General features: G+C 35.1%; 1 protein-coding gene across 1 annotated transcript in view; it reads left to right on the forward strand.

Annotated features, from left to right (window-relative positions):
• The window catches only part of LOC149804453 (nesprin-1-like), a 572,886-nt gene that overhangs the window by 155,827 nt on the left and 393,587 nt on the right, over positions 1–23,472 (forward strand). The window contains exons 24-38 of the mRNA XM_089940603.1: positions 2,545–2,865; positions 4,202–4,528; positions 5,603–5,914; positions 7,302–7,622; positions 8,556–9,197; positions 9,558–9,878; positions 11,445–11,606; positions 12,568–12,741; positions 14,588–14,905; positions 15,209–15,529; positions 16,009–16,178; positions 17,636–17,792; positions 19,869–20,021; positions 21,761–21,925; positions 23,145–23,471. Coding sequence (XP_089796729.1) covers positions 2,545–2,865; positions 4,202–4,528; positions 5,603–5,914; positions 7,302–7,622; positions 8,556–9,197; positions 9,558–9,878; positions 11,445–11,606; positions 12,568–12,741; positions 14,588–14,905; positions 15,209–15,529; positions 16,009–16,178; positions 17,636–17,792; positions 19,869–20,021; positions 21,761–21,925; positions 23,145–23,471 — 4,191 coding nt within the window. The remainder of the gene's footprint in view (positions 1–2,544; positions 2,866–4,201; positions 4,529–5,602; positions 5,915–7,301; positions 7,623–8,555; positions 9,198–9,557; positions 9,879–11,444; positions 11,607–12,567; positions 12,742–14,587; positions 14,906–15,208; positions 15,530–16,008; positions 16,179–17,635; positions 17,793–19,868; positions 20,022–21,760; positions 21,926–23,144; position 23,472) is intronic.

The following is a 23,472-nucleotide window of genomic DNA, read 5'->3' on the forward strand; positions in this document are numbered from 1 at the left end:
GCATATTGCTATAGCAAATGAACACTTGATTGTTACATATCTCTCACTTCTTGGCATTTTGGTGTTATGTTTTGCATATTTTATCCTTTTTTGGTAAATCTAGTATCTTGGTGCAATATAACTAGGTCATAATGAACATTTAGGAAACAGTCATAATAAACATTTAGGGAACAATAATAATAAGCATTTGGGGAACAATAATAATGAATATTTAAAGAAAAATCTTAATGAACATTTAGGGAACAATCAGATATAAATGTTTCTCTGCCAAAACAAAACCTGTCATATGATTTTCTCAGTGCCTGCAGCTTGCAGAATTTGCTGTTGATTATTATTATTTTTGTGTCAGCTATTTTTAATCAAATGAAAAACCTACCACTCCAGTGGCCTAGTGGTTAGAGTGTCTGCCTTGGATGAGGGAGGTCATTGGCTCGATTCCCGACCAAGTCATACCAAAGACTTATAAAAATGGTACCGACAGCTGCCTCACTTGGCGTTCAGCATTAAGAGGTTAGTGTTAGGACTTGTTGGATTGGTGTCAGGATAATGTGACTGGGTGGGACATCATGCTACATGTCTGCGGCATGATGCCCCAGTGCTAGACATTACTATAAACTGCTTGATTGCAGACATCATAGCGATATGACTGAAAAATTGTTAAAGCTACGTTAAAAATCCAAATCACATCAGATCACTAAAATGAAAAACCCATATTTCATTTCTGGATTATTTTCTGCTACCTGCTATGCATTCAAAATATTACAGAGACACTACCTAGAGACCTAACACTGCATAGGAATCTAACATTGTATGGGGACCTGTTTAAGACTACATAGGGACCTGATTAACACTGTATGGGGACCTGTTTAAGACTACATAGGGACCTGATTAACACTACCTTGAGGCCTGTAAATACTACCTAGAGACCTGTCTAACACTGCATAGGAATCTAACATTGTATGGGGACCTGTTTAAGACTACATAGGGACCTGATTAACATTGTATGGAGACCTGTTTAAGACTACATAGGGACCTGATTAACACTACCTTGAGGCCTGTAAACACTACCTAGAGACCTGTCTAACACTGCATAGGAATCTAACATTGTATGGGGACCTGTTTAAGACTACATAGGGACCTGATTAACACTACCTTGAGGCCTGTAAATACTACCTAGAGACCTGTCTAACACTGCATAGGAACCTGACTAACACTGCATGATGACCTGTTTAAGAATCCATAGGGACCTGATTAACACTATCATGAGACCTGTCAATACTACCTAGAGACCTGTCTAACACTGCATAGGAACCTGACTAACACTGCATGATGACCTGTTTAAGAATCCATAGGGACCTGATTAACACTACCATGAGACCTGTCAATACTACCTAGAGACCTGTCTAACACTGCATAGGAACCTGACTAACACTGCATGATGACCTGTTTAAGACTCCATAGGGACCTGATTAACACTACCATGAGACCTGTCAATACTACCTAGAGACCTGTCTAACACTGCATAGGAACCTGACTAACACTGCGTGATGACCTGTTTAAGAATCCATAGGGACCTGATTAACACTACCATGAGACCTGTCAATACTACCTAGAGACCTGTCTAACACTGCATAGGAACCTGACTAACACTGCATGATGACCTGTTTAAGACTCCATAGGGACCTGATTAACACTACCATGAGACCTGTCAATACTACCTAGAGACCTGTCTAACACTGCATAGGAACCTGACTAACACTGCATGATGACCTGTTTAAGACTCCATAGGGACCTGATTAACACTACCATGAGACCTGTCAATACTACCTAGAGACCTGTCTAACACTGCATAGGAACCTGACTAACACTGCATGATGACCTGTTTAAGACTCCATAGGGACCTGATTAACACTACCATGAGACCTGTCAATACTACCTAGAGACCTGTCTAACACTGCATAGGAACCTGACTAACACTGCATGATGACCTGTTTAAGACTCCATAGGGACCTGATTAACACTACCTTGAGACCTGTCAATACTACCTAGAGACCTGTCTAACACTGCATAGGAACCTGACTAACACTGCATGGGGACCTGTTTAAGACTCCATAGGGACCTGATTAGCACTACCTAGAGACCTGTCTAACACTGCATAGGAACCTGACAAACACTGCATGGGGACCTGTTTAAGACTCCATAGGAACCTGACTAACACTGTATGGGGACCTGATTAACACTACCTTGAGACTTGTCAATACTACTTAGAAACCTGTCTAACACTCCGTAGGGGCCTGTTTGACACTCCATCAGGACCTGTCTAATGTGCTTACTATAAACAGAATTTGATCAAAAGTAAAGAAATACAGATCCATTTTTTTATTGGCTCTAAATTAGAACTTTTTTGATATATATAAAAATATATAGAAATATACAGAAATTTGGGTAACTTAGAGTTTAACATACTTGTGTGTACTTTAATTTGAATGTGTGTTATTTGCTAATATAATAATATAATTATACATACTTATATTTCTTGTACAGGAATTGCAGAATACACTTAGCAAGCTCAAAGGTAGCCTTAATGAGATGCAGAAACTCAATGCTATTCTTTGTGAGGGTGCCAGTAGGGAACGAAGAGGGCCCCTAAAAGGAGAGATGACCGATATCGACAAGAGATTGGAGAATGTATCTGTCCGTCTGAATGCTAAACTTGCAGATCTGGAAGCTACCATTGCCAAATGGACTGAATATTACAAGAGGCTGAACAACTTTTGTGACTGGCTGAATGAAAAGGAAAAGAAATTAAATGAAGTGTATGAAAACAAAAATGATACTCCAGACCAGCAGTTAGAGAAAGCTAATGTAAGTCATGACCGTCATTCTAGTACTATGCTCTGGGTGCCTTCTTTATGTGATAAACAAACTATGATATAGAGAGAAAGATTTTTGTTGAAATTTTAGGCTTCAGAAAGGAATGAGCAATATTTTCCAAAAAGTTGAATCAAAATTATCTATAATTATTTGACAGAAGTTTAATCAAGATTATCTATAATTATTCTAGAAAAAGTCTCACCTTAAGAAATTAATGGTCCTTATGTTTGAAATGAATATACAGTTTTTCCCCTTTATAATGCTGTTCATAGTGACCCTCCCCAAGTGACCCGTATTTTAAGTAAAGGGGACTTATACTGAGACTTGTTTCAACATATCTCTGTCCTGAGAGTACAGTGAAACACAAACTTAGATGTTTGATCAAGTCTCTGTCTTGATTGTGATTTAAAATACAAACTTAGGTGTGTTTCCTCAAGTCTCTCTCCTGATAGTGTATTAAAACAAAAACTTTGATCTGTTCCAGCAAGACTGTCTTGATAGTATATTACAGACTTAGATATGTTCCAACAATTCTCTGCCCTGACCAATATAATGTGTTCCTTGACCATACCCATATTATATGACCAATGTAATGGGTTCCTTGACCATACCCATGTTATATGACCAATGTAATGGGTTCCTTGACCATACCCATGTTATATGACCAATGTAATGGGTTCCTTGACCATACCCATGTTATATGACCAATGCAATGGGTTCCTTGACCATTCCTATGTTAAATGACCAATGTAATGAGTTCCTTGACCATTCCTATATTATATGACCAATGTAATGGGTTCCTTGACCATTCCTATGTTATATGACCAATGTAATGGCTTCCTTGACCATTCCTATGTTATATGACCAAAGTAATGGGTTCCTTGACCATTCCTATGTTATATGACCAACGTAATGGATTCCTTGACCATTCCTATGTTAAATGACCAATGTAATGGGTTCCTTAACCATTCCTGTGTTATATGACCAATGTAATGGCTTCCTTGACCATTCCTGTGTTATATGACCAATGTAGTGGGTTCCTTGACCATTCCTGTGTTATATGACCAATGTAATGGGTTCCTTGACCATTCCTATGTTATAAGAGAAGTTGTATAATAAGGAGGTTTCAGATTGAGTGGCTGCTGCACTACCTTATCTAACTAAATAAATTGATAATTTGCTTTAATAAGTATGTGAAATTAAAACAGTTATTTTATATTTAATTTAGTATTGAAAATGTTTTAATAGATGTTGGTGAAGAAGAATCTGGGGAAAGATATTTGTGTTTGATGATATTAATAATACATGTTTATCTTTGTTATTTTAGGCCATTGCTTCAGAGGTATATGAAAACCATATCACATTAGAAACACTTGAGAAAGATGCAAGGGGTCTGTCTCAGAACTTCAGATCTCGGGAAACAGCTGCCCTAAAATCCAAACTGACAACAGTGAGACGCCAGTGGGATAGCCTATGTGCCCGTGCCAAGGACCGCAGCACAGCACTGACTGGCAGTGTGGCCCATTGGCAAACGTACCAGAATTTATCCCAACAGCTCATGCCTTGGATCATAAAGGCAGAGAAATATTGTGCTACTGACCTGCCAAAGTGTTCAAATCTACAGGAAGCCAAGGATATATATGACCTTCACCAGGTAAAGATGTTAATTCATTCACTCTCTTCTTGTCTACAGTGTCAGAAAAGGTGAAGGCAAGTTAACAGAACATTTTAACAACTGCTTCTGTTCCCATGTCTTTTTTTTAAAGTAAAATATGATTAGCTGGTGTAATTTAGTGTCAAAAAGCCAACTGAAATGCTTCAAAGAAAAAGCGTTGGATTAAACTTTTAGATAAATAGAGTTGATTGTAAATGATCTCCATGACATGTTTCAGTCAAGATGTTGTATATGAGTTAGGTAATAGACAGTTTCTGAAATACACGGAGTTGAACCCCCCTCCTGACTCATCTTTTAGCTTTAATTACAGATTGTTACCCTGCATTGTTAAAGGACTGCTATTGGCATTGGATAGTCAATAGTGTGTTATAGGTTAGATTTTGAGACTTAAAAACTTAGGCAGGAAATAAGTCAATTTCCTGAATTTATGACAGCTGAACTTGCTGATATAACAAGTTCATAATTGCCTTTTAATGGATATAATGACATTTACATTTCTTATGAATAAATATTTAGTCATTAGGCATGCGATCCATATTAGTGTTACAAGCTACCTGTGCTCTGTCTTGCCAATTTCTTGCAATTGTTGGACACTGCAGCCCATTTGAAGATGTACCAGAACCTATCTGAGCAACTCATGCCATGGATTGTGAAGGTTGAAAAATACTATACGACTGGTCTTCCAAACATATTGAACTTTACTGGTTAGGATAGATATCAGTTTTAAAAACAAATTATGGGGTGATGTCAAATAATGTTAATTGTTTTGTTTAATGTGTTACATGAAACTACAGTAAAGTGTCAGTAATGTGATTAATCTCCTGCCTGATAAGGAATTAGATAAACCCAACTATTAGATAAGCAAATTAAATTTGATTCTGACGTCTATTATTTTATATCTACTTTTGTCAGCATATTTAAGTAATTTTTTGATAATTGAAATTTTGATAATCGAGACTAGACTATATTTAGGCAAGATTTTGCACTGTATTATAATCTAGCTCTGAAAAAATTCCTTAAATTACCTCTGTATTGTTCTTGTTTTTGTAACAGGAATTTCTCCAGGAGTGTGAGACACAGCTCCCTGTCTTTGAGAAGATGAGTACAGAGGCTGGATACATCATGGACCAGCCCAACATGCAGCGTGACCTTGATGCACTTCAGCGACGTTGGAATAATATTCTCTCTGCCTCTGAAGAGCGTAGTCATCGAGTAGATAAAATTTATGGAGCGTGGACAGCGTATAACCAGGAGCTGAATAACATTAATGAAGTGTTTGAGAAGTTTGAAAACAGATTGGCAGTAGAACCAAACATTAACTCAACAGACCCTCAAGTTCTTGAACATGAACTTGCCTTATGTAAGGTAAACTACAAGAAAAATCCTTTGGATTGATGGTATTTAAGATAGGGCCTCAGGGAGAAATGTATATTATAACTCAGTGAATTACCCTGATAAAATTTGTTATTACTTAATGAATTACCCTGAAAAAGTATGTTATAAGTTAATGAATTACCCTGATAAAGTATATTATAAACTAATGAATTACCTAATAAAGTTTGCTATAACCTAATGAGTTACCCTGATAAAGTATATTATAACTTAATGAATTACCTTGACAAAATAAAGTATATTATAACTTAATGAATTACACTGATAAAATAAAGTATATTATAAATAAAAGAATTACCCTGATAAAGTGTATTATAATTAAGTGAACTACCCTGATAAAATAAAGTATATAGTAAAATAAAGATGTCTTTGGTGGATTTACTGTTCCAAGTATCCATTTTTGGTAATTTGGTTGCATTCTGAATAAATTGAGGTTTTCTGCTTTAAATTATATCGAGGTTATTAGCTTGCTACAAGTGTATAACATATCTTTCATTGAGTGGGAGAAAAGCTTTTTTCACGAGTGGCGAAGCCATGAGTGAAGATACTTAAGTTTTTCACCTACAAGATGAAATTTATCCTTTGTTCACTCGTACTAAGCACATTTTCTTTTTCTTTTATGCTCAAACTTGTTGGCTAGCAAGGTGACCGGTATAACAGATTGAAGCAGCATATTTCTTACTGGATCCCATGTGATGTCACCAGTTTACCATTATGTTCTGCTGTGTTTTGTGATTATCCACACAGAAAATAAAAACAGTTACATAATTCTCCTGCCCATTTCAAAGTAAAACAGCACGTTAAGAAAACTAAAAATTCACACCTTGTTGGATTTGAATTTGAGTCGTCTTTAATGGGAAGTAGCCATAATTACAAGTAGTAATTTGTGGCCTAGCTTAAAATGAACTTTTTTAATTTTGTTTTGAATTTAGTACTTTTGGCATAACTGTAATGTCATAGTCTACCAAATACTAAATTCCAACATGTCTGAAGTATGCTTAAATTTATTTTTAATTTTCATGAATTTAATCCCTTGCTAAACTGGCAGAGATTTTATGCACTTGAAAATGTTATTTTCAGTGTTTAATATTTTCAAATTTGCACAGATTATTTGGCACATGGTTAACGTAAATGTACAAATTCTGAGTAAAATGTGAATAAACAAGGAATTGTGTTAGAAGGGAGATTTTGAATAGGATGTCCTTTAAACAAGGAACCGTATTAAAAGGGAGATTTTTTTAAATTCATGAAATTATTTTCGGAACATAGACCTAAAAAAAAGGCACCAAATCAATACACATATTATATAAAAGTGGGCTCAATCAATTTACCAAATATGAATTTTATTCATTGATTGTAGACCCTGCAGGAGGAAATTCGCAGCCAGCAGCCCCAGTTGAATGCCTTACAGCGTCAGTTTGAGCAGGTTAAACAGCATGCTACACCAGAGGGGTTGAAAGACCTCAAGGACCGACAAGATGCCGTAAAGGCTAAGTGGAATAAAGTCATGACTGATGCCACAGAGAGACAAGGCATGCTTAATGCAGCAGTCAAACACCGACAGGACTTCTATGCTCGGCTTCAGGACTTTGAAAAATGGCTGAAGAAAACTCAGAGAAAACTCGATACAGGAAGTGAAATTTACTCTGATGAAGTTGGAGAGACAATGCAGAAATTAAAAGTAATTCTTTTAGGACAGTTTATACATGAAAATTTATGTGATCGTTTTGCAAGTATAATCTTGTTCTTGTTTGTTTACAGCATAGACCATTTGCTAACTAGTTATACTCAGTTCGTATTAAGTAATGATGTTAAATACCACATGCTAATCAGCTATACTCAATTCATATTAAATAATGTTAAAGACCACATGCTAATCAACTGTACTCAATTCATATTCAATAATGATGTTCAAGACCACATGCTAATCAGTTATACTCAATTCATATTAAATAATGATGTTCAAGACCACATGCTAATCAGCTATACTCAATTCATATTAAATAATGATATTAAAGACCACATGCTAATCAGCTATACTCAATTTGTATTAAATAATGATGTTAAAGACCACATGCTAATCAGTTATACTCAGTTCATATTAAATGATGTTCAAGACCACATGCTAATCAGTTATACTCAATTCATATTAAAGATGTTAAAGACCACATGCTAATCAGCTATACTCAATTCATGTTAAATAATGATGTTCAAGACCACATGCTAATCAGCTATACTCAATTCATGTTAAATAATGATGTTCAAGACCACATGCTAATCAGCTATACTCAATTCATGTTAAATAATGATGTTCAAGACCACATGCTAATCAGCTATACTCAATTCATATTCAATAATGATGTTAAAAAACACATGCTAATCAGTTATACTCAATTCATATTAAATAATGATGTTCAAGACCACATGCTAATCAGTTATACTCAATTCATATTAAATAATGATGTTCAAGACCACATGCTAATCAGTTATACTCAATTCATATTAAATAATGATGTTGAAGACCACATGATAATTTTTCATTGACTTTTTTTAAGAAAATGCGTAGGTATGTCAAACAGGTTTATAATATAAGATACTGTTTTCTATTTTTCAGGCCCTACGCAATGAATGTGCACAGCAAGATCCAACGTACAATGCCCTGATGCAGGAGTTCAAGGATCTTTTACAAAACTGCAATGAGGATGAGAGAGCAATTTTGAGTGATCGCTTTGACCGAATTGACTCTGGATATTCTACAATGGAGGACCTGATAAAGAGCCGAGAGGACCTGTGTCAGCATTGGGATAAGTACCAGACTGTTCACCGCGATACTCAAGCTAAGTTGAAGACAATTCAGGCAAAGTTGGCCTCGCCAAACGTCAAGGAGGAAGAGGTAGTGAAAGCAAATCAAGAGATCCAGGCTTTAAGAGCGGACATGGCAAAATGGGCCAATGACGCAGACAGTCTTGATGACCTCATGGCTACAGCCCAACTGACCATTAAGGACCGAGCCACCCAAAGGACACTGCATTTTGGCACAGAGCTGCAAGCGTTAGAGTCAATGTGTGACTCAGCAGCATTTTCTGCAAAGCAGAAAGAGGAACACCTTGGTGAACTGTCACAGCTCTGTCAGGAATTTGAAGACAAGAAAGGTGGATTGGTTGGCAAACTGGCAGACATTGCCCAGAGGTTACAAGAAGCAACTGTGGAGCAATCAAGTCCACAGGGACTTAGAGACCTTGTCAGAGAAATTGAGGTGTGTTTTCGTTTTAATGTTTAAAATTAATTTATGAAAAAAAGTTAAACTCTTGCTTTAATAGACATTCTGTACAGAAATGTAAATATAGATAACTCCAAAAGTTATTTATATCTAGTTTATAATTCAATTTTTCCCTCAGTAATGAAATTGTTTCTTTAGACCACCATCAAATGAAAATATTTTTACTGCCAAAAATTTAGAAATTTTTCTGTCCTTTAGTGAATCACTTAAACAGTTTATCTCTATATCTGCCCTCATACCAGGATATCTGTCTGTCTGTCTATCCAAATGTCTATGTATGTGTATGCCTACCTGTATAACTCGAGTTCTTTATCTGTCATGTTATTTGTAATGTAGGACATCAGAGATGATGTGTTTGCCTATAACCCAGAGTATGAACAGCTACGGGAGTTGGGACGACAGGTAATGCAGGCAGATCCCAGCAGGAGCTCAACTGTGCAAGGAAGCCTTGGCCAGGTTAATGAGGCATGGGACACAGTGCAGGCACTACTGGCTGAAAAACACCAGCAGTACAGCAGTGTGGCCAGCCTGTGGCAGCAGTACATGGATGCTAAACAAGGTGTGGTCAGAGTACTGGACGATGTCCAACCATTAGTAGAACAGGATATAGCCTTTACCTCTCAGCCTGATGTAAAAAAGGCTCTGGACCAACATAAGGTAGGGAGCTTCATGTTGATGTTTTAGATCTGGATAATGCATCAGTAATGCAGTCACTTTGTACCTTGTGACCCTAGGGTTTGAAACCCAGTTTGGCACATGGAAGAGAAAGTAGTTACCCATATAAAGTCAATAGTTTTTCCAGTAATCTCCATTAGTCTTAAAGACCATTTCATATCAGTCATCTTATTCATCAACATTATGCTGTATAATCTATTAGACTTTGCTGTACAGTTGATACAAAATATACTTTGTTGTACAGTTGATACAATCTAGACTGTTGTACAGTTGATACAAAATATACTTTGTTGTACAGTTGATACAATCTAGACTGTTGTACAGTTGATACAAAATATACTTTGTTGTACAGTTGATACAATCTAGACTGTCGTACAGTTGATACAAAATATACTTTGTTGTACAGTTGATACAATCTAGACTGTCGTACAGTTGATACAAAATATACTTTGTTGTACAGTTGATATAAACTAGTCTGTTTACAGTTGATACAAAATATGCAGAAGTTTAAACTTTTTAACTTATTGTTTGTCAATTAAATATAAAAACTAGTGTCTTGAAGAGAGAAAGAAATACATTATTAAGTGATTTATGTAGAAAAAACATGAATAACTTTCAACCATGAATGATAAAGAAGTAATTAAATTCATGAAGGGACAGTAAATTTAAGGGAGACATTTTGGGAAATTTATGAAGTGATAGTGCATTTAAGTAATGAAGACTTAGTTTTGGAAATTCATGAAGGGATAGAGAATTCAAGTAAGTGAGACTTATTTTGGGAAATTCATTAAAGGATAGTAAATTTAAGTAAGGGAGACTTATTTTTGGAAATTCATGAAGGGATAGATAATTTAAGTAAGCAAGACTTATTTGGGAAAATTCATTAAAGGATAGTGAATTTAAATAAGGGAGACTTATTTTGGGAAATTCATGAAGGGATAGAGAATTCAAGTAAGCGAGACTTATTTTGGGAAATTCATTAAAGTATAGAGAATTTAAATAAGGGAGACTTATTTTGGGAAATTCATGAAGGAATAGTGAATTTAAATAAGGGGATATTTATTTGGGAAATTCATGAAGGGAGATTGAATTTAAATACGGGAGACTTATTTTTGGAAAATTTTCATTTGCAATAGTTTAATCTTGTCAGTGACAGCAGACTAAAGCAAGAACATAACACAGTAACTGTTTTAAAGGATGGTGAAAACTTTGAGTTGGACTTTTATCAACTCTAGTTTCAGGATATTTTAACCATCATATCTGCCCAACTTTTTTTCTTAATCTCTCTTAGTTATTTATTAGTAGAACACTCATTTCTTTTTTATCTTTGTATGTAGTGGTAGAACACTCATTACTTTCTTAGTATCTGGAATACACCTAAAATTTGAACACCGGCATGATACCTAAATATGAAAATTTGGCTTGTTATTTTTATGATATGATTGAGTTGGATCATGTGTGTGTAGTTGTGTGGGTGGGTGTGGTAGGGTAGGAACTACCTTATATTGTTAGGACTATCCTATATTGTTGGGACTTTTTTAATTTCAGAATGCTGAGTTTGAGCTTCATTCAAATCAGAATCAGTTAGACCTGATGAATAGTAAAGGGCTACAACTCTTGTCAGACCTGAAAAATATACCTAACTTTGACATGTCCATACTAGAGGAAGACCTTGATGAAATTAACCACAAATGGGAGTCTGCTAATTCTGTAAGTTGATGATCCTTTCTTTAAGTTGTACAAAAGATTCTATTAACAATATTACAAAAATATTGCTTTACGATGAAAATGTTATAAATTATTTAAAACAAATCAGTATAGCCTTGGTAAAAACTTGAGACTAAAAGTATCAGATTTGTGACAAGTTTGTGGATAAGAAAGAAAGGCAATATACATTGTCATTAAGTATTGTATTTCATATTGAATGGACTTTAAAAATGGATACTGTTTCTTTTCAACTTGATCAGATATTGAAAATGTAGACTCACTGTTAATATTATTGATATAAATGAAAAGAGAGAACCACTTCAGAAATAGTTTAAGTTTTAGATAGGTTATCTATCCACTGAAATATTTAGTGTTGAAATATAAATGTCAGGGACATGAGAAAAAGAAAACATTCTCAGGTACTGAAAGTTAAACTAAAGTAATTTGAATTGATACGAGGAATTAAGTGTACTTATGTAATAGACCAGCATAATTCATATTGATACGAGGAATTAAGTGTACTTATGTAATAGACCAGCATAATTCATATTGATAAGAGGAATTAAGTGTACTTATGTAATATACAAGCATAATTCATATTGATAAGGGGAATTAAGGGTAATTGATGCAATATACCAATGTAATTCATATTGGTAACAGGAGCTAAGGGTAATTGATGTAATATACCAATGTAATTCATATTGGTAACAGGAGCTAAGGGTAATTGATGTAATATACCAATGTAATTCATATTGGTAACAGGAGCTAAGGGTAATTGATGTAATATACCAATGTAATTCATATTGGTAACAGGAGTTAAGGGTAATTGATGTAATATACCAATGTAATTCATATTGGTAACAGGAGTTAAGGGTAATTGATGTAATATACTACATTCAGTTATATTAATGAGAGGAATTAGGGTAGTCAGTGTAATGTACCAATGTAATGTGGTCTGCTTCAGGATATTGAACAACATAAAGAGAACTTGGAGGCTCAGCTTGTATGCTGGGACCAAGTGCAGACAGGAACTGAGGAACTGGAATCGTGGGTAAATACCATGGTTACCAAACTGGATGACTGCCTACAACACTTTGATGATGCGGTCACAGTAGAAGCCTGCCTTACCAAGTTTAAGGTCAGTATAGTGATAAAGGAATCAGATTCTTTTCACAATGATAAAGCATGCAGTTTAGGAATAAATGTAATTTATCCATCTTAAGACTTAAGCATGGGAGTTGAATCCTACTTTTGTCAGCTTAGTATGACACAACATTAAATCAAGTTGTCATGTTGTCATATTAGTACTAGATAGTTCTACCTTTGTCAGGGCCATATAAGGTATCTCTTTTTAAAATAAATTTTTGGGGCATGTAGCATTAACCATCAAGTATTAATCACACAGTATATTCGGGTCCATATGCTCAGAAGTATATGAATAGGAAATTTGCACTTTAAGCAGAAACACATAATCAGGTACAAGACTTTGAATACATTTGTATAATTTAAATTTATGATGACAAGAGAGCACCCATAGTCAAGTATATAAACTAAAAGTTCTACGATTCTAAAGTCTGTTTCAGTATGGTGAATAGGTACACTTTTTCAGTTTTCTGAAAAAGTATTTCACCTAATACAAAATTATAAGTACAGGTATTGACAGCATAAGAGTTCATTTATTTGGGTCACATACATGAATTTGTTTCAGTTAGAAGTATAATTTGTAGCACAAGATGGCAAATGTGCAAATTCCTGTACAAGTCAGCCATTGTTTGTAAGTTACTGTGTGGATCATTCTCTGCAAAGTATTCTGGGTAAAACTTTCATAGTGTTATACTTTACTTATTCAGCACCAATAGGTTGCACTTACAGATATTACATAGTTCTGACATAGTGACAGTTGTTTGCATTTGCAATGTGCACATTGGAGGGACTGTTGGTATACCTCTGTGCTACTTTCATGTACGGAGGCTGAAATTGCTTTACATGTTGTAGAAGTGGAAATTGTGCCTGATCTAAGCAAACAGATGATCAAAATGGCTGCTACCATATGATGAAAATATCATTCTGAACTAATCCAAAGTTCACTAATCTTAGCAGTTATTTGAATAGGGTAAACACATTTTGTGAGAGTAGGCAGTACCAGTTTCTGAAAGTGCAATAAATGAATTACAACATATATAAAAAGTAAAATAAAAGTTACTTGTTTTTTACATATTACTTTTGAAGTCAGGAAGTGAAAATGACCAAGTGGAGCTAGTAGTTATTTGATAGAAGCACATCTGAAGTAAGGCCTAGCTGTGTACTGTATAACACATATTATATCCATCAATCATACACCAAAATAAAGGGAACTAAAAGTTCTTTTAACAATACATAGGATATTCAGGTGTTTTTTTTTTAAACAGCAAGGAAAACCAATGAGGAAAACATGGGAAATTCTTTGTCTTTAGAAACTAACCTTATGCAAAAGCATGAAACTGTCTAGCACAACCTGTGGCAATTAAAAAAAATTCAAGGACGAGTCATACCCATAATACCTTGCAGGAAAATGACCCATAATGACTTGTAAGATGAAATTGATTTGTACTGGAATTTCTGATGCTTAAGCTGTTGTCTGCTATAGGTCATTTTTCTAACTGAAAATTGGCATTCATTTACCTAATGACAATAACTGAGGTCTTGTTTTGTTAAGGTTTGTAGTAATCGTTTTAATTTGGTAGGTCTTGTGTTGTCAAGGTTTGTTGTCATCCTTTTAATTTGTTAACTATTTTATCAGAACAACTTGAAGGATACACCTGCTCAAAAATTATCTTTGATGAAAGTAATGTAATTCAGTGTCAAAAAATTTTGGACTTTGAACTTTAATTTCATGCTAAAATGTTTATGAATAAGGGTCAAGATATGTATGGTCAGACAAGTGGTCATTTATCTTAAATAATGATATATCAGCAAGTTGGACACTAAGGTTAATTGTTTTACAGGAAGAGGCACCTTACTATGAAGAAGTTCTGAAAGAAATTAACCAGAAAATCAAGGATCTTCAGGAAATGAACCACGACCAAGAAATCTCAGAGCTTGTCAAGGTTCGTGATGAAATCACTGAAAAGTTCAAGAAGGCCACATCTTTTGCAAACCAGCTGGAGGGAGTGATGGCCAACTTCGCTGATGAACGACAAAATCTAGAGAAAGCCATTGAAGAGGAAACAGAGTGGCTAAACCAGGTCAAGGAGATGCTAGCTAAATGTGATGATGTATCTGGAGCTGATGAAGACATTGTTCAACGCTTGGAAACAGCCAAGGTAAGACCAAAGCTGGCTTATTCTTATAAACTTAAGTTATTATTATGATCTGTTGCAAATGTATCGTTTAATCATGTTCATTATAATTCTGGTCAGTCCTTCTATTTCAGATCTCACTTGAGAGGAAATTTGAATTAAATGAAAGGATCATGGACACTTTGTTCATTTAAAACATTTTCCAGAAGAACACACTGGAATTCTATGAACATACTTTGAACAAATTCCACCAAAACTTTGTTTCATTAAATGTATAACTCACTCTTTGTTTACATATTGCTATGTATTGTTTAAAATCTCTTGCAGGTTCTGAAAGATCAGTTAGCTGAACACAAAAAGAAGATTGGTGCCCTTTTAGACAAAGCTAGTGCCATGCAGTCCAAGTACCCATCCGCTGAGACCGCCAACCTGGCCAAGGACGCTGGTGTCTTGAAGAAGAAATTTGAGGGTTTGATGAATCGTGGGGATAAGATTGAGGAAATGCTCCAGGGAACACTAGAACAACACTGTCAAGATGCACAGCAACAGCAGCAACGCTGGCTTAATACAGCACGTGAGAAGGTGACATGGTGCGGGGACATTGCTGGAGACAGATACAGTGTTGAGGCCAAGCTAGCCACAATTAGGGTAAAAGCTCTCAGATGATGATTATATGATTAAAATAGCCTGAATCTTGAACCTCACTGAAACTTAGTTTTTAAAATAAATTCCAAAGTTACCAGGTAGTTTCAGAATATTATAAATATTCCTACAGAAATATTCCTTGTTTTCTTTTAATGTAATGGCTTTTGATTTTGTTTTAAACAAATAAGGGTTATTCCAGAACTTAAATCATCAAAAAGGGATTTGGTTGCATTAGTTATAATGAAATATAAAGAAGATGTGGGAAATGAACCTTTTGTGCATTTAAAATTCAATTCAACACACATGTTAATAATGAAAGACCTCAAACATGACTACATTTAAGCATATATGTTGATGATAAAGGTCTTCCAACATAACTACATTTCAACATATATGTTGATGATGAAAGTCTTCCAACATGACTAAATTGGAGTATGTATATCATTGTAATTTATTACACCTCATTTTAAAAATTATTTTAGGACTTGATAGCCAGTGCTAAGGAGGGTCAGCAGAAGAAGGAATTAGCAGAGGGGAAGGTGGAAACTGTAAAGGGTGTACTGCCACGACAGAAACAGGCTGAGCTAGAACAGCAGAAAAAGGCTGCTGATAAGGAATGGGCTGAACTAATGGACATGATGCAGAAAACACAGTAAGACACCATATTACAAATAATCTTGACTGTAAACTTTTATTTTCTGTAAATTGCAAATTTTGACAAATAATACAAAATACTCTTGTTAGCACTGTTTGTGGTGACAATTGGTCTTTGAGATGAAACTATTATTCATGAATAGACAGTAACTGAACTTGGTGGTGATATGTGGTCTTTGTGGTATAACTATTATTCACGAATAGGCTTTAACTGAGTTATGTGGTGATAGGTGGTCTTTGTGGTGTAACTATTAATTATGAATGGATGAGAACTAAATCTTGTGGTGACAGGTGGTCTTTGAGGTGTAACTATTATTCCTGAATAGGCAATAACAGCTTTTTGGTGATAGGTGGTCTTTGTGGTGTAACTATTAATTATGAATAGATGAGAACTAAATCTTGTGGTGATAGGTGGTCTTTGTGGTGAAACTACTAACTACTAATGGATGAGAATTGAATTTTGTGGTGACAGATTGTTTTTGTGGTAAAACTGTTAACTATGAATGGATGAGAACTGAATTTTGTGCTGACAACAGGTGGTCTTTGTGGTGAAACTATTAATCATGAATGCCTGAGAACTGAAATTTGCATATGGCAGCTAAAGGTATCAAAACATTAAACATGAATGGGCAAGAACTGAACTTTGCATGTGGCAGCTAAAATTACCAAAACTTTAACCATGAATGGGCAAGAACTGAACTTTGCATGTGGCAGCTAAAGGTATCAAAACATTGACCATGAATGGGCATGAACTGAACTTTGCATGTGGCAGCTAAAATTACCAAAACATTAACCATGAATGGGCAAGAACTGAACTTTGCATGTGGCAGCTAAAATTACCAAAACATTAAACATGAATGGGCAAGAACTGAACTTTGCATGTGGCAGCCAAAGGTATCAAAACATTGACCATGAATGGGCAAGAACTGAACTTTGCATGTGGCAGCTAAAATTACCAAAACATTAACCATGAATGGGCAAGAACTGAACTTTGCATGTGGCAGCTAAAGGTATCAAAACATTGACCATGAATGGGCAAGAACTGAACTTTGCACGTGGCAGCTAAAGGTATCAAAACATTGACCATGAATGGGCATGAACTGAACTTTGCACGTGGCAGCTAAGTATCAAAACATTGAACAGACAAGAACTGAAGTTTGCATGAGGCAGCTAAAATTGTCAAAACATTGAATATACAAGAACTGAACACTGCATCTAAAAACTTCAGACTGCAGAGAATTATACATAATATCCTATTTATGTTGCTTAAGAAAATTGCTCACTATTCAGGCCTCCAGAATATTGATGCAAGATTGGTTTTCCTTTTCTCTATATTTTTGAAAGGTAAATTAATTATCTGTGTATATCCCAGCATCAAGAGAAAAAGACAGATTTATTCTTTTAAATCCATTGTGTGTATCATTTGATATTTTCAAATTTTTCTTTCATTTCCAGAGCCAAATTAGAAGGTTCCATTGACCAGTGGTCTGCTTATGACAGGGAATATGAGAACTTGTCTCAGTGGCTGAAAGATACAGAGGCAAGTGTCCGTAATGAGGCCAACCTGCAGCCAGACTTACCGAGCAAGATAGAACAGTATGAGCACTTTAAGGTCAGTTGATTAATGGAACGTTCATTAGGATTTCATTTTTTATTTGGATCAGCCATCACAACTCTTCATTTTTTGCGTGAAATCTTGATAAAATCTTGACTAGTTGGGGTGTATTGTCATGCCTATATTGGAACATCTTACTACATAGGTATTTTTCTTAACCTTGTAAATAAGATTAATTTTTTTGTTACAGTTTTCAAAAGTTATATAATATACAATAAAAATGTTCAGATGTGAGATACAGTATTCTAGGGAGCACTTTTCATCCAATTTAAATTAATGATACACTGTTTAGGGAGCACTTTATATGGAATTTAAATTAACTTCATTGGTAGATATAATATGAGATACAGTGTTCTTGGAAACCCTTTATATGGAATTTAAATTAACTGCAGACCTGCCAACCCTTACAATTTGACTATAAACCATACTGAAATGATCTTTAAATTGTGGACTTACAGAATACAAATACAAACCTGTATGATTTTTGTGGACAAATATTTATACTGGCAGGCTTGTCTCTCTCATCTGAATCCATGTTTTGTTCTTGATTCAGCGGAGTTGGTCAGATAACCAGTCTAATTTTATAGGACTAACTTGGACACTTTCAGCTACCCATATTTTTCATACAAAATATTTGCATTTTCTAGAAATGGTTTCCAACAAATAAAAAACACTTTGAAGACAAAAGGAACAATAAACCTCTTAAAAAGTTTAAACAGTAAGCATGAAAGTATGAAAAGGAATATTCAGATTGTTGAGAAAAAAAGCAGGAAAGGCAATAATTGTGTTAATTGGATGTGATATTCTGATTTGAGTATATCTTTTGGCAGCAGAAGTGATTGCCATTGCCACTTGAAATTTACCCCCCCCCCCAAAAAAACCCCCAACCCATAAAAAACCAAAGAACAAAGGTTATGTCAAGTTGTGAAGTCTTACAAGAAGCCTTTGTGAGCTAGATAGCTTTGGAACTGCAGTTTCTCAAATTGTACTGGATGTAAGTAAGACCTTGGTTGCCTTACCAATGTTTTAGTTTAAGGTAGTGTTTGCCTTTGCTGCATCAGTCTCAGATCATGCTTCTGAACTTTTTAAATGCATGTTTCCATGTCAACAATATCATCACATGATATTCTGTTACACCTTACTGAAAATTTCTACTGCCTTGCTGAGAAAGATTTATGTTAGGATTGACTGGTCGGTAACTTCATTGATAGAGATAATCGTTAAGAAGTTTCTGGATTTTGGTTGTCCTTCAATAACCAACATATACACAATCCACACACATTTCATCCCTCGCGTATCATTGATGATTAATTCAGTTACTGATATAAAAATAATCCATAGATATTTCATTCATCGCATATCATTGACGATAAATTCAGTTACCAACAATTTGGACAATCCACAGACATTCTATTCCTTGCATATCATTGGTAATTCCTTTAGTTACCAACACATGAACAAGCCAAAGGCATTTCATTCCTTGCATTTCCGTCATAATTCCTTGACACACAAACAATACACAAGCATTTCATTCCAAGCATTTCATTCCTTGCATTTCTGTCATGATTCCTTGACACACAAACAATACACAAACATTTCATTCCAGGCATTTCTGTCATAATTCCTTGACACACAAACAATACACAAGCATTTCATTCCTTGCATTTCTGTCATAATTTAAGACTTATTCTTTTCAGCATCAGATGTTGAGTTTCAAATATTTGTTTACATTCTTGTGGTGCATTGTAGATAAGGGCAGTTCCGTAAAAACATACATTGGACTCAGGGAAGGTACTTTTAAAGTGGGGTGCTCACCCATAGATGCAATTTAGAATTTTCTTATCATTTTAATATAAATTCTGTGAAATCAAAGTACTCTGGCATATATTTTTTAAAAACTGCCTTCCCTGGATACCATTTATGTTTAAATAGAACAGCCCTAAGTATCTTGAAAGCAGTGTGTTATAAATATATTTTTCCCAAAATAAAAGGTATCCTCCATATTGGGATTAAATAGATATTAATTACTCATTATTTCTAAGTCATTATTGAATAGGTTTTTTATATTTACAGGAAATTGATGATGATGTGAAGGTTCACAAGGCAGCATTTGATCAGGTGAGGGATTCGGCCCAGGAGATAACTCGTGCCACTGGAGATGGCCGCACTACATCCTATGCTGGACAGCTCCTAACCAGATACAACATTCTGGCTGCTGCTGTTAAGGTATGGAATGCAGTTTTTACCACGCGGGAAAAAAATCAAAGCCGTGTTCATTTTGGGATGTGTATATTTTATTTATTCCCACTGAGCAAATCTATCTTTCACTTTCAGTTTGTGTCATCAATGAACATATAATTAGGCACAGCTTTACTCAGCTACTTTTCCTTTTTAATTTTATTAAAATTGTGTGTGAAAAGATAATATGTGATTAAATATTTATAACAGCAAACTGAAATGTTGATTTTTTAAATCTTGACATTTACTCAGAAATTAGTCATCAGCATTTTAGAGAAGATTTAAGTTAATTAGGGAAGTTTTGCAAGAATCCATCACTAATATGGTGCCCATGATATCTCTCCTTTCACATGTAAGCATTTTGTTCTCAGAAAGTTTGCTTTGCACTATGGACCTTTGCTTGTTGAGGTTTATATTTTGCTGAGCCTACAGCTGAAAGTATATGACTTGTCTCTTGGATCAGTTGGGATCTCAGCCCATTAGAGACTGACAGGCTGACAGGCCAACAGATGTTAATGCCCTGAGAAGTCAGTCTTTCTGGATTTTATGGAATAATTAAAACTGTTTGGGTGGAAAATCGGCAATCCTAATTATATTGACCAAATACCAGTAAATCAAACTTTTCTGATAAAATTCCAAACAGGAGTTTTCTATATTAGACATATATTGAAAAACAAGTATTTTAGCACCAGTGTGATATACTGATACAACAAATATAAATTGTAAATGTTAAAAGAAACAAGACAGTTGATTAGGCTGTAAATGGTGAAATATGATAGCAGTGACATTGGGTAAAGGAAGATCAATTCCTGAGGAAGACTAAGGTTTTTAGTTATTGTTTTGGTAAAGGAAAGAATACTGTTTCCTAGTAATGGAATTTTGGAAATGGATACACAGCTCATTTACATTGGATTTTAATTGTTACTGATTGCATATCTTGGCCTATGCAAGATGATGGTTTAACATTTACTTGGTGCTTTTCTTTTTTCAATGTAAAAGTCCAATTTTTTTGTTGATGTTTGCCTTTTATTGAGTTTGCTTTAGTGATTTATTTTATATGGAGAGTGATAATTCATGGTTTGCTGAATGTAAGAATTTGCCAGTGCTTTTTTTTAAAAGACCTTGATACCTTGACCTTGAAACTCCTCTCCTCCTTCATTATCTGGCAAAAATTTGCCAATGTTCTTCAGAAAAACCTTCAACCCTTGGACTAAGACTATTCTTTCATTCTCTGGCAAATATTTGCACATAGTTTCCATTTATCATCCCCATACTTTCAGCAGTGTCAGCTTTAGAAATAAGTTCAAAGTTCCAGGTAACCACAGCAGTGTCAGCTGGAGAAATTGGTCCTAAGTTCCATGTAAAAAAAGTTTCAACAATAGAAATCAGACATAATTGCCAAGAAACAACAGCAGTGTCAACCAGAAACATCAGGCTTAAGTGCCAGGTAACAATAGCAGTCTCAACTAGTAACATAAAGATTAAGAGTCAGGTAACCACTTTAGTGTCAGCTGGTAAAATGTGACTAAAGTGCCAAGTAACCACAGCTGAGTCAGCTGGCAGAATCAGGCTTAAAAGTGCTAGGTGACCACTTCAGTGACTACACTTGAACTTAGATTTCTGACCATTTGACCCAGAGTCAGTAGTACCAGTAATTGTTAAGTCATTCAGTGTTTTCTGTATTTACCACAACCTTCTTTAAAATGCAGAATTCTGTGTATTTGCAGGAACAAGTTGAGCGTTGTGAGCAGAATATTGAAGACCATGAGGACTACATGAACAAGTACAAAAGTTGCCTAGACTGGCTCCAAGGAGGACAACAAGAGCTGGATGAGTGCTCCGACTTGCCCCGTGATAATGAGGCTTTGGAGGCAAAACTCTCCACTGTCCAGGTTGGTTCAATGGCAGTAGTATTTTTCGAGAGCTCATGGCAGTGGTTGACCCTGCTTTCTGGACCCTTATTTTCTGGTCTTGGACTCTCAGATCCTAAAACTTTGTCTTTCATTTTTAAGATCTTGGCATTCCATGTAATTATAAGGGAAGTGTGGCCGTGCACTTCTGTGGTAGAAAAACTTCACTTAGCTTGTTTTTGGTACTTGACAAAGCAGGCTGAATTAATGATAACTAAAAATAAGCTACAATTAATTTTGCCTCAGTAGAGTCGTCATGTAACACTTAATCCAATCACTTTTGTATGGTAGTGAGGACATTTTCTGTATAGTATTAGCCCAGTTGTTTTTCGATTCCCGAGTAATTTAAATTCCCAAGTAATTAGCATCTCAGTTTTAGAGTGGTTAATATATCAAAGTAATTGGCATTCCAGTTTTGGACTGGTTAAAATTCCCTAGTAATTAGCATCCCAGCTTTAGACTGGTTAAAATTGTATAGTAATTAGCATTCCAGTTCTTGATTGGTAAAAACTCCATATTAGTTAGTGTTCTAATTTTAGACTGGTTAAGAAGTTCTGAAGATTTAAGTTATCCTTTATTAGATTGTTATGAGTTTGACTTTACATTCTGTGGATAAATGTTCACTACTGCATTTTGTGGAAATTGGTATAAATATTAGCTTTAGTTTAATCTTTTTTTATTAATATACTATACTCCATCCAGATCCTTTGTTAATATGACATATAGCCAAATTTCACTTTCAACTATTTGGGCATTAGAATCGATTGAACCAGTGAAATTCTGAATTCACAGATCTGGTTCTTACATTAAATTAACCATAAAGGATATACTTGTAGAAGTTTGCACTGTATTGCTGTTAATTATTATTTGATTGATTTATGTTTAAGTATAAATCAACACATGAAAGGTTATATTGTGCCTGGTCTGGGCAAGATTTGAACCATACCTTTTTGTGGCACATTAACCACAGAGCAGTTGTAGTTTTCTGCTTACTCATATTCTTTATCACTACAAGGAAGAAAAACCAGATATACATGTATCTTCTTCCTTATTACAGGTGAGAAGATGTTTTTATGTTGTAAAAAACCCCACTCTTTTCTCACTAAAGAAAAAGGTATATCACTCCTTTTTACAGTCAAAAGGATATTAGTTTCTAAAATAATTGTGGATTTTGCATTGTTGTACATGTACTGTTTTGCAGGATTTGAATGCCAGACTTGAAAAGGGCACTGCAATATTCAACAATGCCCTTGAAGCAGGAGAGCGACTGTATCCTAACACTTCAAATGAAGGTCGTGAGGCAATTCGACGGGATCTGAGATCTCTCCGTGAGAAATGGGAACAGTTCAATGATCACCTTAATGAGACACAGAGGAATCTGGAAAGCAGCCGAATGCAGTGGTCAACTTTTGATGAGAATTTCGACCAGCTTCAGAAATGGACTGAAGACATGAATAAACAGATTGAGGAAGACATGGACCTGAAGACTTCATTGCAGGAGAAGAAGGCCTGTCTCCAACATTACAGGG

This window comes from Sinohyriopsis cumingii, chromosome 2 (assembly GCF_028554795.1).
Source record: "Sinohyriopsis cumingii isolate HCF-2022 chromosome 2, ASM2855479v2, whole genome shotgun sequence".
In the NCBI taxonomy this organism is placed as follows: Eukaryota; Metazoa; Mollusca; class Bivalvia; order Unionida; family Unionidae; genus Sinohyriopsis; species Sinohyriopsis cumingii.